The 15,504-nt window shown below is 35.9% G+C and overlaps 1 protein-coding gene across 19 annotated transcripts in view; it reads right to left on the bottom strand.

The window, feature by feature from the left end:
* The window catches only part of LOC145663063 (uncharacterized), a 287,238-nt gene that overhangs the window by 235,281 nt on the left and 36,453 nt on the right, over positions 1–15,504 (bottom strand). The window contains exon 4 of one of the 19 annotated variants that reach the window (XM_081729230.1): positions 5,432–6,958. The exons of the other annotated variants lie outside the window; for them this stretch is intronic. Coding sequence (XP_081585356.1) covers positions 5,434–6,958 — 1,525 coding nt within the window. The 3' untranslated portion in view covers positions 5,432–5,433. Of the gene's footprint in view, positions 1–5,431; positions 6,959–15,504 lie in introns of those variants that run through there. 19 annotated transcript variants of the gene reach the window in all.

Consider the following 15,504-nt stretch of genomic DNA (forward strand, 5'->3'; position numbering starts at 1 on the left):
ATCCGCCTTACAATTAGTAGTAGTAATACTAGAAGTAGTATCAGCGGTAGTATTAGTAATAGTAGTGTTATACCAGTGGTTACTGGCACAAATCCTGGGTGGATGAGGGGGGAAAATCCCCTTCTTTGAACTGGGGGGACTGTCCTCCCCAATAATTCGATTTGAAATGTGTTTCTTGGGGAGAAATGTGATTATATGTGTCCGATTGCCACAAAGGGAAGTGAGCTGAAATTGATGCCCCCCAGAATAAGCCTCAAATCTGTCCGCCTCCCAATGTTCAAGAATACTGTGCTCCCGTGATCCTCCATAGCATTGTTTTTCAACTTCATACATAATTTGAACATCGCTTAAACAAAAATATGGGAACGATCTTACCCGTCTCCCTAATCTTGAAGAGAGATTTGCTTCGCTGCCAGTAGTAGTAACGTTAATAGGAGTAGCGATAGTAGTCGTGGCAGTAATAGTAGTAGTAGTAGTATTAATAGTATACGTGGTGGTGTTATTATTAGTTGTCGTTCTATTATAGTATTACTAGTAATAGCAGTAGTAGTATTTGCTATCGTATTTCTATAGTAATATGAGTAGTAATAGTAATAGTAGTATTAGCAGTAGTCGTTGTAATATTAGTACTACATACGGTGTAGCAGTTTCACCTATCTTCTCTGTTACTCGTAACGCATTAGTGAGCGTAGTATAAGACTTTTACGTCCATGAGCTGTATTATATAATAAACATGGCTTTACAGAGCAAGCATAGATAACAAATAGACAGACAGAACAGGGATATAGAAAGCAAACCTTGGGTAACCTTTTACACAATTTTCCCATTCGAGAAGAGCAAATATACAGTGCAAAGTTATGAAGACACATTTCTCATTTTCCATTGAATAGTGAACGATTGACTTATCACAATTGGTTGTTCTCAGGCCGGTTACGCTTGGCCTGTTTGTGCCCGGCCCGGTTCTGCCCGTACTCCGCCCGGCTCGAGAATCGGGCCAGGCACAGAATATAGATCCAGCCGGGCCGGGCCGTCTTCGGGCCTGGGTTTGCAGGGCTCTGCACCGTATAGGTAAAACTGGTACACCGTATGTGATATTAATACTACAACTACTACTGCTAATACTACTATTACTATTATGAGTACGAATGCTAGTGCTAATTCTATTATTGCTGCCACTGCTACTACAATTACTACTACTACTACTGCTACTCCTCATTACTACACTACTTAGGGGACGCGGTGGCTCAGTGGTAGAGCGTTCACCTCCGGTGCCTGGTGTCCTTGGTTCGATCCCAGCTCGCGCCGTGTGGACTTTGTGGTGGACAAACACCGTGCTCGTGGGTTTCTTCGGGTTCTCCCGTTTCCTTCCCCTTTTTCATTCCACTATTTCATTCATTTCTCATCATCACCGTCTCCTTTGGCCTAACCGGCATAACCATGGGACATAAAACTGAAAGATTTCATTGTTTTCATTACTATACTAATACGACAGCGAATATCACTACTGCTATTACTAGTAGTACGAAAACAAAACAATGAAAATGAAATCTTTGAGCTTTACGTCTCATAGTTATGCCGACTAGGATAACGGAGACGGTGATGATGAGAAATAAATGAAATAGTGGAATGAATAACGTGGAAGGAAACAGGAGAACGCCGCGAACCCCCCACACGGTGTTTGTCCACCACAAAGTTCACTTGGCGAGGTTCGGAAGACCGTGTATAACTTAAAGGATTGCATACAGGTGGGAAACCTGTTAAAAATGGGTTTTATTATTTTAAATAAATTATAAGTGTCATAATGGTGAAAAACAACCATACAGGGGAGAGACCAATAGTAATATTTAATATATATATATATATTATTTTACAAAGGTGAGAAACCATAATATTTTAGAATAATACTTTTATTATTTTATTCAATTAACAACTCATTAATTATGTGTATTATTGTATTGTTATGTGTCTTTTATGTATTTATGTATTGATGTATGTATATTGTTTTAATATTTTTTTTTTTTTTAATTTTTCAGATCAATAAAAAGAGGAAACAAGGCCTGGTTTAATAATAAGGTATCAGGCAAAGAATATAAGCCACACACCCAGCTTCTGGAATAGATTAAAAACGAAAAGAAAGATGAGATGAAATACTAGAGAGAGATTAAAAAGAGTTAGGGGTTGATGAGTCTGCCAATAAGACCGTATGAACACGGCAAAGGCAGGGGTAATGGAGGACAAAAAAAAAAAAAACTTGGCGAGAGCTCGGATCGAACCAGGGATCCCATACAGGAACACCTAATTGACCCTGGCGACTTGGTGATTTATTTGATCATTATATTTTGTTATATTTGTAGCATCATACTATAAATAATACATGAACATGTAACACCATTCGATATTTGCCTTGCTAATTGAACATTACTACAAATTGCACTTATCTTATGAGCACGCCAGTTCATGGTTTTGGCATCCGTGGTCTAATGGTAGCGTACCAAATTCTACTTACTAGGTCAAGTACTTGACTTTATCATACGTTCTTTAGGTAACGACGGCTCAGGCTGTATGGATGATGATGAGATGAATTGGTGGAAAGAAAAGTGGGAGGAAGCGGGACCACCCCAGGAACTCCCACGCACACGGTGTTTGTCCACCACAAAGCTCACATAGCATGAGCAGGGATTGATCCGACGACCTCTAGCACCAGATGTGAGTGCTTTTTTCTACTGAGCCACTTTTGTCCCTCGTAGATAAAGCATCGGTTCTCATTCTACGCAGACCGGCCATAATAACTAGCATTTCTCCATTTTATTCTGTACTTAGATTGTAAAGTATGTACCACTAGACATGTCAACTCTAACGCGAAGTCGTAGCAGTTGTAGTAGTATTAGCAGTGGTCGTAGTAGTAATAGTAGAAGTACTAATAGTAATAGTATTACCAGTACATCGCAGTCTTGAATAAAGAGTCAGTTTCCCAAACACATTACGATTAACATAGGCTGACAGTAAGACCGTACGAACACGGCAAACGTAGAGGTAGTGGAGGACATGAAAAAAATAGGCTGACAACATTAGTTTCCGAACAGTTTTTCAGAGTATCCGGGCCGGCCCGGCTCGGCTCGGTTCGGCCCGATATGTGCCCGGTCCAGTTTGATATTACCTGAAACGGGTCGGGCCGGGCCGAACCGGGCGCGCCCGGCCCCTGCAGGACTCTGACCACGAGCCGTGTTTGTGTGTGCAAGGGTCTGAAGAGATCAGCATGTCTCCTTGCAACCATGAAACATGGCGGCGGCTCTGTGATGATGTGAGCCGTAATATCCTGGTTCAGTCGGCCGGCCAAAGGTAAAGGAAAGCAACTGCATTTCGCGCCATTTTTGTGTTTTTGTACTACATATATTATATTAACCTTGTGCATGTCCTGGTTATGTCATTGTTACCCTATGATGCCTATGATAAAGACAATAGAAAAGAAAACAAAGTCTTCAACAGTAACGTTAATGATCAAACATTATCTTTTTTGCTGTTTTTCTCAAAACAAGCTAAATGTAGATACTTCCTTTTAACTTTGGGCGGCTGCAGTGTGTCCTGCGCTGACACTTACCGGTCGCGTCAATGCCGTGATTATGTCGACATTGTAAAGGACCGCGTGCAACCTATATCCTAGATGTATCGGAGCAATAACATCATATTCGAGGATGATAATACGCCCAGATGTTGCGCCGTGATTAGAGAAAAATCAGGATTCAGTTTAATTTCTCCCTAGCATGCTAAATAACTGGATATGAATGTAACTGGAAATGTGTGATCCGTTTTGGAGAAACGAATCCGGCACATACTTTCGCCACCATCCTCTTTCAGGGAACTGAGTGAAACATTGCACGCAGAATGATGTAATATTCCATTTGCTACTAATCATGAGCTATACGACTCCATTCCACTTTGCGTTAAGGGCTGCTCTGAACAAAATAGGTGGTCCGACGCCACATTAATCTAGTAAGCTGCATTTTTTATTTAAAAAAAAAAATAAATGAAATTTTTGAGTTTTACGTTCCACGATTATGCCGGCTACGCTAAAGGAGACGGTGAATGAGGAATGAATGAAATGGTGGAATGAAGCAAGTAGGGGGAAACGGGAGAACCTAACCCACGCACGTTTCTATTAAATTTATAAGTATATTTATAAGTAATTCTCTCAAACAACGGTGCCATAAGAACTGCTTCCTTGATTGCGTTTCATTGAAATACTCGAGGAGCCAGGAGTCACTTATCTTCCTAATTTAAAAGAGAACACACACTCATTCAATTGAAGTATATCATCGCGCATGGTTCGACTCGATGCTTCGGTTATTTCATTAAATACACTTGATTCTAGCATTATTACGTAATTTCTTTTAGTTATCATCTATAATTATAGATGTTAATGGTAATGAACTACTAGGTCTATTTAAAATTTGAAAGCAAACTCATAAGCAAGGGAAACTCTGCTACATGAATCCAATTGTTATTTGTTATAAATTCCCTGGAAGTTCTCAGAAATGAGAAGGTTTCAAACGAATGCCCGAAATAAGCGGCAAATATACTTGAACAAATCCATTCCGACTAAACTACTAAATACCTTGCAATGGAGAATATTAATCGAAAGACATACCAATCTACTGTATGTACACTAACACCAACTTTAAAAATAAGAAGAATGAAACATACCATCGAATGAAACATACTTTTGGAAAAATTATTTTGTAGATACAAAGGTAAATTTAACATTACTTTAATACGGCTAAGATAATGATGACAGGAAGGGCAACGAAGAATTTAACTAATCTGCGAAGGTGAACACTAGCTTTCCGCAAAATACATTCAAAATCAATTTCCTCTTTTAACTTGGAGAGCGCGCATACACACACACACACACACAAACTAACTAACAAAAAGAAACTCATATGAAATGAAATGAAATATTTCAGTTTTACATTCCAGTCATGATGTGTAGGGCAAATGCTGGAATGAAGAAAGTGGGAGGGAACGGGAAAAACCACGCGCAGTGTTTATCAACACACACACACATATTATATATATATATATATATATATATATATATATATATATATATATAGAGAGAGAGAGAGAGAGAGAGAGAGACTCTCTTATCTCAAATAGCGATTACGGAAAAGTACTTATTCTTCAATATATTTTTCTCAGTCATACTCATTTCGAGTGAAAAAAAAAAAAAAAATACGAAAAAGGAGGGTTCAAAACAATGACTGAAAGTCACCTATTAACCCAACTACTTTTAACAAGCATCATGTTAATAATTACACTATGGGAAACAATTAGTAACAAAATTAAATACAGACTTAAATGCGTTTTCTTAACCCCTCACAGGCAAGTATATATTACATGTAATTTCGAGCTATTATGTAGAATGAATATTTACCTTCATATGGACGGTATATTTTGATTTTGAACTTCCTCATACTTTCCCAATGTTTCTTTATTATGACGCTTTTTATGATAAATCATGGAAGATTTTGAACGAAATCCTTTGCTGCAAATATTGCATACGAATGGTCTTTCTCCAGTATGAAGTCGTTTATGAATAATGAGTGGGCTTCTTTGACTGAAACACTTTCCACATATATCGCATGGAAATGGTTTTTCTCCAGTGTGAACTCTTCGATGAACGACGTAACTATTTTGGGATACAAAGGCTTTCCCACAAACACTACACAGAATAGGCTTCTCACCAGTATGGGAACGTATGTGATCAATTAAAGACGAGCGACCTGTAACAGCTTTCCCACAATACTCGCAAACAAATTTTTCTCCACTGTGTCTCTTCATATGTCTTTTTAGGTTACGTCGTCCACAAAAACTTTTTTTACAAATTTCACATTCATGTGATTCAATAGCTTTATGGGTTCGTAGATGTAAGTACAACCCGCTATGAGTAAAAAAGCTTTTATCGCATGTATTACACACGTATGGTTTGTTCCCCATATGTTTATTAATATGGTCACGTAAAGAAAGTTTCTTAACGAAACCTTCACCACAAATATCACAATTAAATACTGGATTATTCATGTGTGTTCTAAGATGAGTTTCATAGATCGATTTGAACAGAAATTGCTTACTACAAACCTCACATTCAAATCTTTCATTGCTATGAGATTTCTTATGCATAAAGTAAGCAGAAATTGATCTAAAACGACCTCCACACTCTTTACAAATGAAAGCTTTCTCAGTTTCGTGAGTTTTCAAATGGTACCTGAGATCACAAGGTTTATAAAATGATATTGAACATTGAGGACATTGAAAACGTCTTCCACGATGGAATTTCATTTGATGGTAATTTCTTTTAAACTTTGTAGAAAAATGTTCAGGACATTGACTACATGGAAATATTTCATTTTTGGACGAGGACTCATTCTGAATTCTCTCTGGAGATGTACTACATTGATCTGGAGTATTATCTTTTCTTCTCAAGGTAATTTTTGCTGTACTATATGGATCTGAATTTGAATTATCTTTTGTTCTCACGGTATTTTCTGCTGTACTATATTGATCTGAATTTGAATTATCTTTCCTTTTCAAGGTATTTTCCGCTGTAGCTATCTCACACGAATTAGAATATACTTTATCCTGCATTGATATTTCTTTGTCGATTATCGATTGTCTAAATGATAACTGAGTATACTGTCCAGCATTCTGCGTCTGACTAGAAGTTGGAAACATGTAGGACTGTCGTATTGTTGGTTGCGACCAACTCTGCTGACAAACTGGAGAAAAATGTTGGTATAAGGGACCATTTAAAAACGTATTCCATGAGTTCCATCTATAGTAATTATTTAAAATATTTTCTTGCCCTACGTGCTGATAACTTGAACAGTTATTAATAATATTTGAGGATATGGGAAATGTGATACATTTAGTCAGTAAATCTCCATCTGACCTTAAGACTGCCCTAGAAGAAATCAAAATAAATTATATTGAGTTTGATACAGATAAACAGGAGAGAAGTAGAAAATATTTCAAATCACGCATGGAACCAGTCTATATATATATATATATATATATATATATATATATATATATAAGGTAATTGCGTACATCATGCAAATGCAGCTCGATACATTTTATTCTTAAACGATGACAAAGTTTTGCCCCAGGGTCCCCGGAGGATCCTAAACAGGGTCCAATTCACAATTTCTAAATGGTAAGGAGAGGTCAAGTAGTATATCATTTGAAAGGTATTCTAAAAAGAAACAAGCTGCAACAAGTCCCGAGTCTCTGTGCGCACCCTATGAAAAATGGTGGTGACAGACTCTTTCATGACAATTTTTGACATTTTGACTGCCTACCATTTTGTACAGGGTGAGCGTAGAGACCTGGGATTTACTTCATCTTGTCTCTTTTCACAACACCTTTTCAACGATACACCACATGATCCACCACACCATTTGGAACTTCTGGATCCCGCCTGGGGTCCTCCGGGGGACACTAGAACACAACTTTTTCATTCAAAATGTGTGCCCTGAAAAATCATGGGATACGTTTTCGACGATGTTTCCATCCACCCAACCCTTTTCTGTAAAAATGGCCCGGGTCAGACTTTATATACGCCCTGTAGTTATGACACGTTCTCTACTTTGCCCTGCTCTTGCAAACGTTTACACCATCTTGCAGAAAAACTGACATCACTGTTTGCTTCTGGTGTGCTCAAATTACACATGCTGTCCTTTTTGTGCCTATTCGCCCGTTCGAGCCCAAGTACTTTCCTTGTAAGTAATGTTCAATTACACAAATCTTTTAGCTATAGATCAGTTGTGCCTGTGTTAAAAGAACTGAAAACATCAAGGATATACAGTGGAGTTCTGTAACCTCAACTCAATGTAGACTAAGAGGGTAACGAGTTTTAGGTAAGTTATTACAGCTCATATTTTACAACAGTTATTCTAATAAAAGTTCTGCCATATATAGGATACAGAAAATTACAACATGGCCTAAAATAATTGTTAAAAGTTAAACAGTATTTACGAAGCTCTTTGTAAGAAAAAAAAATCTCGTGATGCTAAGTTCTCACTCAGACTCATTTTGTCTTCGTTAGGCGATCTTAGAAATTACTACAGTACAGCTACTAACAGACAACCACATTATTTGGAAGATAATGTTCAGCTTAAGGGTTTTTACTACAGCGAAATTAAACTACCTCTAATTTTAGAGTTTTTCTGTAGTATCTTGAAAACAAGTAAAAATATTCGAAAAGTAGAAACGTAGTGAACTAGACAATACGATTTTGAATGTGATATCTTTACCACAATTCAACTATCTGCTTTTGATATGCCGCTCTTTACAGAACCTGCAAAAAATGCTAAATCTATCTACAGTTGCAAATCGAAAGCAGATGGATGAGTTGTGATAACGGTATCACATGCAAAATTGTATTGTCTAGTTCAGTACGTTTATGCTTTTCGAATATTTTTATTTGTTTTGAAGATATTACAGAAAAACTCTAAAATTAGCGGTAGTTTAATTTCGCTGTATTGAAGACCCTTCAGAAGCAGAAATCATTTAGCGATTACAAGAAAGAAAAGTGATTGTCGAGGTATCGGGAGTCAATTTCGTGGGACTGTACTGTACTTCGTTCCTCTACATGACAACTTATAATTTAACCATGAACCAAGAATTCACATACCGGTACTTATATATATATATATATATATATTTCAAGAAATAAAATCACATGCCATAGGAAGTATAGGTCTCAATTTATATATAAACACATATATTGCATTTAGAGATTTTCAAAATTCGAGGAGAAAGTTGTTTTTACTTTATTACAAGAGTTTTCATTATTAATTTGTAGTTGTATGTCTCATTTCAGCATACGGACTATAACACGCGGGACCTACTGATCGAAGTGGGTTCCGAACCACTATTCGGACTATCTTCCGAGGTTCTGAAATCCTATCGAGGATCAAACCCAAACCAGAATGCACTGTGTTGGCAGTTTAGCCATGAAGAGATACATTTGTTTGAAATATATTCACACAAAATTACTTTCTAGCTTATAACAGTAAAGACACAAATTTTGTCAATAAAGTAATTTTTACTTGGTTCTTGAAATCGAATATTTTAAGATGTCACACGAAAAGTTGCCTGAACTGAAATGTCATGTAAACTATGCATTTTAATATACTATGACTTAAATTTATAAACAATAATTAGTTGGTGTACCATAATTGTACTTCACTGTTTCGGCAACATTGCTGACTTCATCAGTAGCTCAGAGAAACTCACATGCATCTTGTCTCTTCTGACAATGCTATCATACACTAACTACGTATTCCCAACTGAACAATAAGGTTAAAATCTCTTGTGATCCAAAAACTCTCTTTTTCCATCGATTTTCTTTCTGTCTCCATCCACCTTGTTGCTATCATCACTTTGCACTAGTTCTTTCACTAGTTCTTTTGTAATGACAAATGTACAGAGGCTGATCCGTTTCCATCCGAACGAATTGAAGTTGCCATCGACAATGTTCGATGTGATGGCCATCGCAATGGACCATTGCACGACATCATCGTTTCTGCTGCAGCAGATTTTCTTGAAGCTGTACCAGTGGTATATAGTCTCACTGCTGCTTGCAAGCTTTCCAGATATCATTTACCGTGCAAACCCGACGTAATGAAAAGTGCAATTTGAGAAGTCTGAAAACACACAACCACTGAACTCAACTGGTATTTGCTCACACGGAATAGAATCGATACAATTTGCAACTGATACATGTGCTGGTAGAAGACAACGATGTTTTGCCCGTGTGACCTGAAGAACTTTGTTCTGGTGAAGTTCCACACGATGGGTCTTACGCCATACAATGCAGTATTTTGTCTATGTAAACTAGGAATAGAACATGCTCCTGGTGATAAGCAGTGTTGATTTTAATAATTTTTTTCTGATTTTACGAACTTTTAAATTAACTCTGTAGCAAAAGTAAATAACCATAAAACCTCTCGTGGAACTTCCTTTGCGCTGCGACTGAGATTATGTAATTACCATAATTCGTAATTACAACTACCAAAACCTTCTGCAGTAATGTTATAAAACTAAAAACAAATATGAATCATTTTAAACATTCCTACAACACGCCATTTTAAGAAATGCTGCTTTCTTTACTCATGTCTCCGGGACAGCTTGCATTGAGACTAAAGTTATGTAATTACAACTACCAAAACCTACTGCAGTAATGTTATAAAACTAAATCGACTCATTTTAAACATTCCCACAATACGCGGTCTTAAGAAATGCTGCTTTCTTTACCCATGTTTATCGTATCTCTGGAACAGCTTGAAAGCATTGTTGTAAACGGCTATGGTATATTGTGTTTTGGTTTACTGCTAACCATGTAAATACTTAGATGTGATATTTGTCTATGCATGGTTTCGTTATAAAGTCTTTCGAAAAACGTCAGATCTTCAATCTCATGTAACTTTGTTCCAATTTATTTGAAACACGTTGTATCATAATTGATTTAACCCTATTCAAGACTAAGGTACTTTTGATGTGCATTGCTCTATTCGTCTCAGTTGTGTTCTTACTGTGGTAGAAGATTCCAAAATTTAGATTTTTTGATACTGTAGCTTATTTAGTTTGCAATACTAAATGTGGTATTGTAAATTTTCGTTTAAAACCTTTACCAGCCTAGCTCGTTTGGCCTGGAAAGCAGGAATGGCCACGATTTTTTTTTTTTTCAAAAATCTGGTTTTCAACCTCCGTAAATTACATTTTTCGTTCTCCGAAAAATGTTTTTTCTTTCGACGTTTTAAAATATCGATCATAATACTTTATTTGATTTTTCTAATGTGCATATTTTTCCACTTTTCAAATAAATCTGTCATTCGACTGCTGTTTACGTTAAAAGATACTTTGTATCTTTGCTTCATCGATGCCCACCATCAGAGAATAATAATCATACTTGAACTAAGAATTATCTGCTTTACAAAAAAAAAAAAAAAGTTGTGTTACATATTAGAAATTGACAATGAGCGTTTTAAAGATACCAGTAATTGACGCCTATTGACCCAGTAAGTGACCTTTTCTTACAAATACTTAGGTAAACATTTACCGGTATTTTCCAGCAACTATTTCTAATGTCAAATCAAAAAATATGGTAATAGTCATAACAATACTGGCATGTAGTGACAGAAATGGAAACAAACTAAAACTATGTATTTTTAAACAAAAAGCGGGAAATAAGATTGAGGTAAGTGCCAGTTATTGGTTATCTGGTTAGTAACAGGAAGCCCATGTAAGTTTAAGTGCCACATCATGCTCCGACGCTAACGGAGACAGTTATCATAATAATAAACAAAATCGTGAAATGAAGAAAATGGCAAGAAACTGGAGAACCACGAGAAAACACATGCACATGGTGTTTTTCCACCACAAAGCCCACTTGGTTCAAGTTATGATCGAATCAAAGACCCACCCACCAGAAATGAGTTCCCTATACTGAGCCACCGCGACACCTCGAAACCGTAACAAACATGTGGTTTCGCTGTCAGCCTAAAATTTGAATCACACCGTGATGAATAAGTATGTTATTATTTCACGGTAACTTCAGTCGATGTGAGTTTGTTCTGATGCACTTAATATTTACCGGACTCAAGAATATCTTAGGTTCGGTAAAATAGAATAGAAAAGAATCTTAGGTTCGACTATTACTCAATATCAAGAAAATCAGGTGATTCTTACTGTTTCTTGAATTCTTGCTTCCTTTGGAATAATTCAACTATAAAGGTAAAGAACTATAAAGGTTAGGATCAACCAGAATACAGTTATGAGGCCGAAAGTTTCTCCTTAAAGTTTTCACAAATTCCCAATTTATTCCTAAATGTGGGGTAGCATCATATTCCCCATTTCACACAAATGTTTTGTTCGATCACTACGTTGATATTGCCGTTTATGCTCTGCAGTGATCAACGATGTAACCGAAAGCGATAGATTCCTACCATTTTCCGAATTAAATAGAAGGCAAATAAATTAAATGAATCTATTCCTGTTCCAAAACTGCCTTTCTCGCTATTTTTTTACTGATTTTACTCTGACGCCTGTCGACAGAGGAACACAGCCGTTCTACAAAACGCCCTATGCATATGCGTAGTATAGTTTAAAAGACTTAACAAACGAAATGAAATCAGTTTTTTGTTTTACGAAAATTATCCGTTCTTCTCGTTTTCCGTTTCTCGCTTTTTCAAAAGTTTTTTGTTTCGTTTTTCGAAAAGGCATTTCCCGAAAAACTGTGTGGCATTCAAGCGAAAAGCCTTTCCCAGTCGGGGCCCTTTAAATAAAATCTGCAATGTTTTTCTAAAATGACCACAGCTCCGTTCCTAATTGGTATATTTAGGCAAACAAGTTTAACTACACAGAGAATGAAACATGTTTTGAGGTACAAATAACTAAATGTTGCAATCTCTACTTCTTTGTGGTATTATGATCACGTAAAAAATAATCTTACTTGCATATTTTGATTCCACTACGCCCTCCTCCCCACTTCGCACTCATGGGGGCCAGACACCAGCGAATATTTTTTACGAACAATAGTATATCTAGATTACATGACAAAAATAATTTTACCGACCGTAGCGTCACCTTTTCTGATAAAATAATAAATAAATAAATAATAACAATAACAAAATTATAGTCTGCTGTTGAAAAAAAATCATAAAGCAAATGGAGGATTTCGAAATAAATATAATGAACTCATAAAACACGAACACTTACCGTACTCTTGAGAAAGTGACGTACTCCTCCTCCTCCTGCACTTTGTGTGTTACTTTACATATTGTTGTACTCGTTAAAGCATGCATTGACATGGAGATTATTTCGGCAACAAGGACACTTCTTTAAGATTACACAATGTCGATAAACTACGTTTTGTAAATTGAGTGTTTTTGCGAGGGTCTAGACGACTCCAGCAAAGGAGTGATTCTATGTGATCCTATGGGAATAACACGATTGGATATTTTTTGGAACATACACCATACAAAATACGAGATGACATACAAAATCTTTATTAAAAAATTAAGCAAAGGCGGTCAGCTGTTTTTTCTTATCGTAAGAGCAATACATGGAATAACGAATGCTTCTCACATCTTTCAGGGAAAATAAATCTATTAAGTCTTTTATATTTAATAGTCCTTTCTTTTTCAAATACCTTTATCGCCTCACTGCCAAGGATTTTACAACACTCAAATAAACAGAGAAACATCTGTTTGAAGTTTTTCTCTTTCTACTGAACACGTGTCAGCCAACTGAAGAAAAATATAGTGATCAATAATTTTCTCTCAGACTAAGATCAGGCAGGAGTGGGGGGTGGAAATAAGGTGAGTGAGGAATAAGGTAAGGAATAAAAGCTTTATTTAAAGATCTGCTGGCGATAATGGTAGTGTCGATATCTGATATGCTCAAGTGACAGACGTCAGTTTTTGTGTTTCCTTCTTCAAAATTGTTTATGACGTCGAAACAAAATGCAGCATAGAGAGAGAGAAACTGGAGAGGAAGTATTGTTGTACAGCCAACAAATCAAATGACTGTAAAAGACCATGTCTGTCCTTGAAGAATTCTGCATCTTAACTTGAAACAACTAGGTTTGCAGGTGAAAACAAAGTCACTAAGTTTTCACTGAAAATTCAACAACACGTCAAACTCATTTTACATATGGAAATTTCAATAAAACACACTAGTAAAAATTTAACAAGCAGATTTGAAATATGCAAGATATCTACTATTCAGAGAAGAAAAATCTTGGAGTGCCTGGCAACGCAATCTCTGCTAGTACCGCATTAGTTTCATCCTGTTCGCGTTTGCTTCGCAGAAAATTTCAGTATTTGTTATCAATTAATTAGAAGTTATACGTTGTATTAAGTTAAAACATTAAACCTGTATAAATATATAAACTTTAAAACTTAATAAGTGTTCAAACGTAAATGCTGCTATTAATTCTGACTGCTAGAACTTTGATGTTCATAGTGCATATGTGAAATCGGAAGAAAAATATTAGTTGGAATTCTACAGCAAACAGATTTTTTTTTGTTTTCAGATCCTAAGTATGGCGAATTTAACTTAATTCATTTAAACCTAAATTTAACGTTAAAAAAAAAAAAAAAAAACCTACTATTTATTTCATATGCAACACTATACACAGTAGACTCTAGGTGGCCGATTAACAACAGAATGTACTGGAATTTCAAAAGCTGGTAATCATTATTATAACAGGTATCTGCTACTATTGGCCGGAACTGAGAAGATTCCATTCATTGCGGTTCTCAATTAATCTCTTCGCCCTGACGTAGCAATTTTCTGTTTTCATAGCGTCTATCAACTGTAACTTCTTTCGAACTATGTACTTAATATTTCTTTACACACAGCATTTTATTTTAGTTTGTTTATTGCACTCAGCGTGTTATATCATACCTAATAACCATTTAATTTTCTTCACATGAACATACAGTCAAATACTAAACTTAGTTCATTTCAACTGAAACAAATAAACAAACGAAAAAGGAAATGGTTTGCTAAGATCTGTGTCACATTCACTCTGTACTATTCCGTAATATTATAGCGAAAAATTTGGTGAAATGAGATTATTTTAAAGTTAAAAAAAAAAAAAAAAAAAAAAAAAACTAATGCTAGCACATCTATGGTAATTTGTAAAGAGAAGACAATAATTTCGATTGCACTTAAGTCACAGAACCACGGTCATTCGAAAATCATTTATAGGAGAGGGGACAACAACCAGCTGGAAACAGTGTAGCTGTAACGCGATGTTCAATTCAAATTGCACTACTTCTTGTATATTTGTGATCTGCTCATTAATGTGTATCAATGCAATAAAAGCACGTTTCATGAGTAATGTTTTCATAAGGTTATTTGTTATTCCATGTAATACAATGTTTTCTAACTGTTGTTTGTATATTACCAAAATAAACTTAATTGTTAACTTAATAACAAATAAAATAAGGTTTTACACAGGGTAGCTACACAAATTACGGGGAGGAATTCTCGGTCTTCTAGAACATTTCTTTAAAATTTTCTCTGACATGTAATTACCTAAACAAACTTTCATATGTTGAAGGATAAACAAGGCCAAGAAAACATGACAACGATAGTAAATAAATAATATATTTTTCCCTAATTAACTAGATTAATGAGTAATATAAAAACGAATACAACGTATTTTACTATGGAATTACAGAAAAAGTACCTAATAAGAATTCCTACACGAATCAAGAAATTAAACATCTCTAAAACTTTAGTCACTCTATGAAAGTTTCGTCACATATGAAAGGAAAAAGTTGCAGTGCGAAAAAGGTGGATGTATGAACATAAAACTAAATGCGAAATATTTTTAGAAAACTCTTGGGTGTGGATTCGCTTAACGTCCGCAATATGCTTTTCCAGCAGTTCATCTGTGATCTCAGCTTCCGACAAGCTTCAAAGGTCAAAATA

The sequence above is a fragment of the Thermobia domestica genome, chromosome 10, assembly GCF_964235325.1.
Source record: "Thermobia domestica chromosome 10, izTheDome1.hap1.1, whole genome shotgun sequence".
In the NCBI taxonomy this organism is placed as follows: domain Eukaryota; kingdom Metazoa; phylum Arthropoda; class Insecta; order Zygentoma; family Lepismatidae; genus Thermobia; species Thermobia domestica.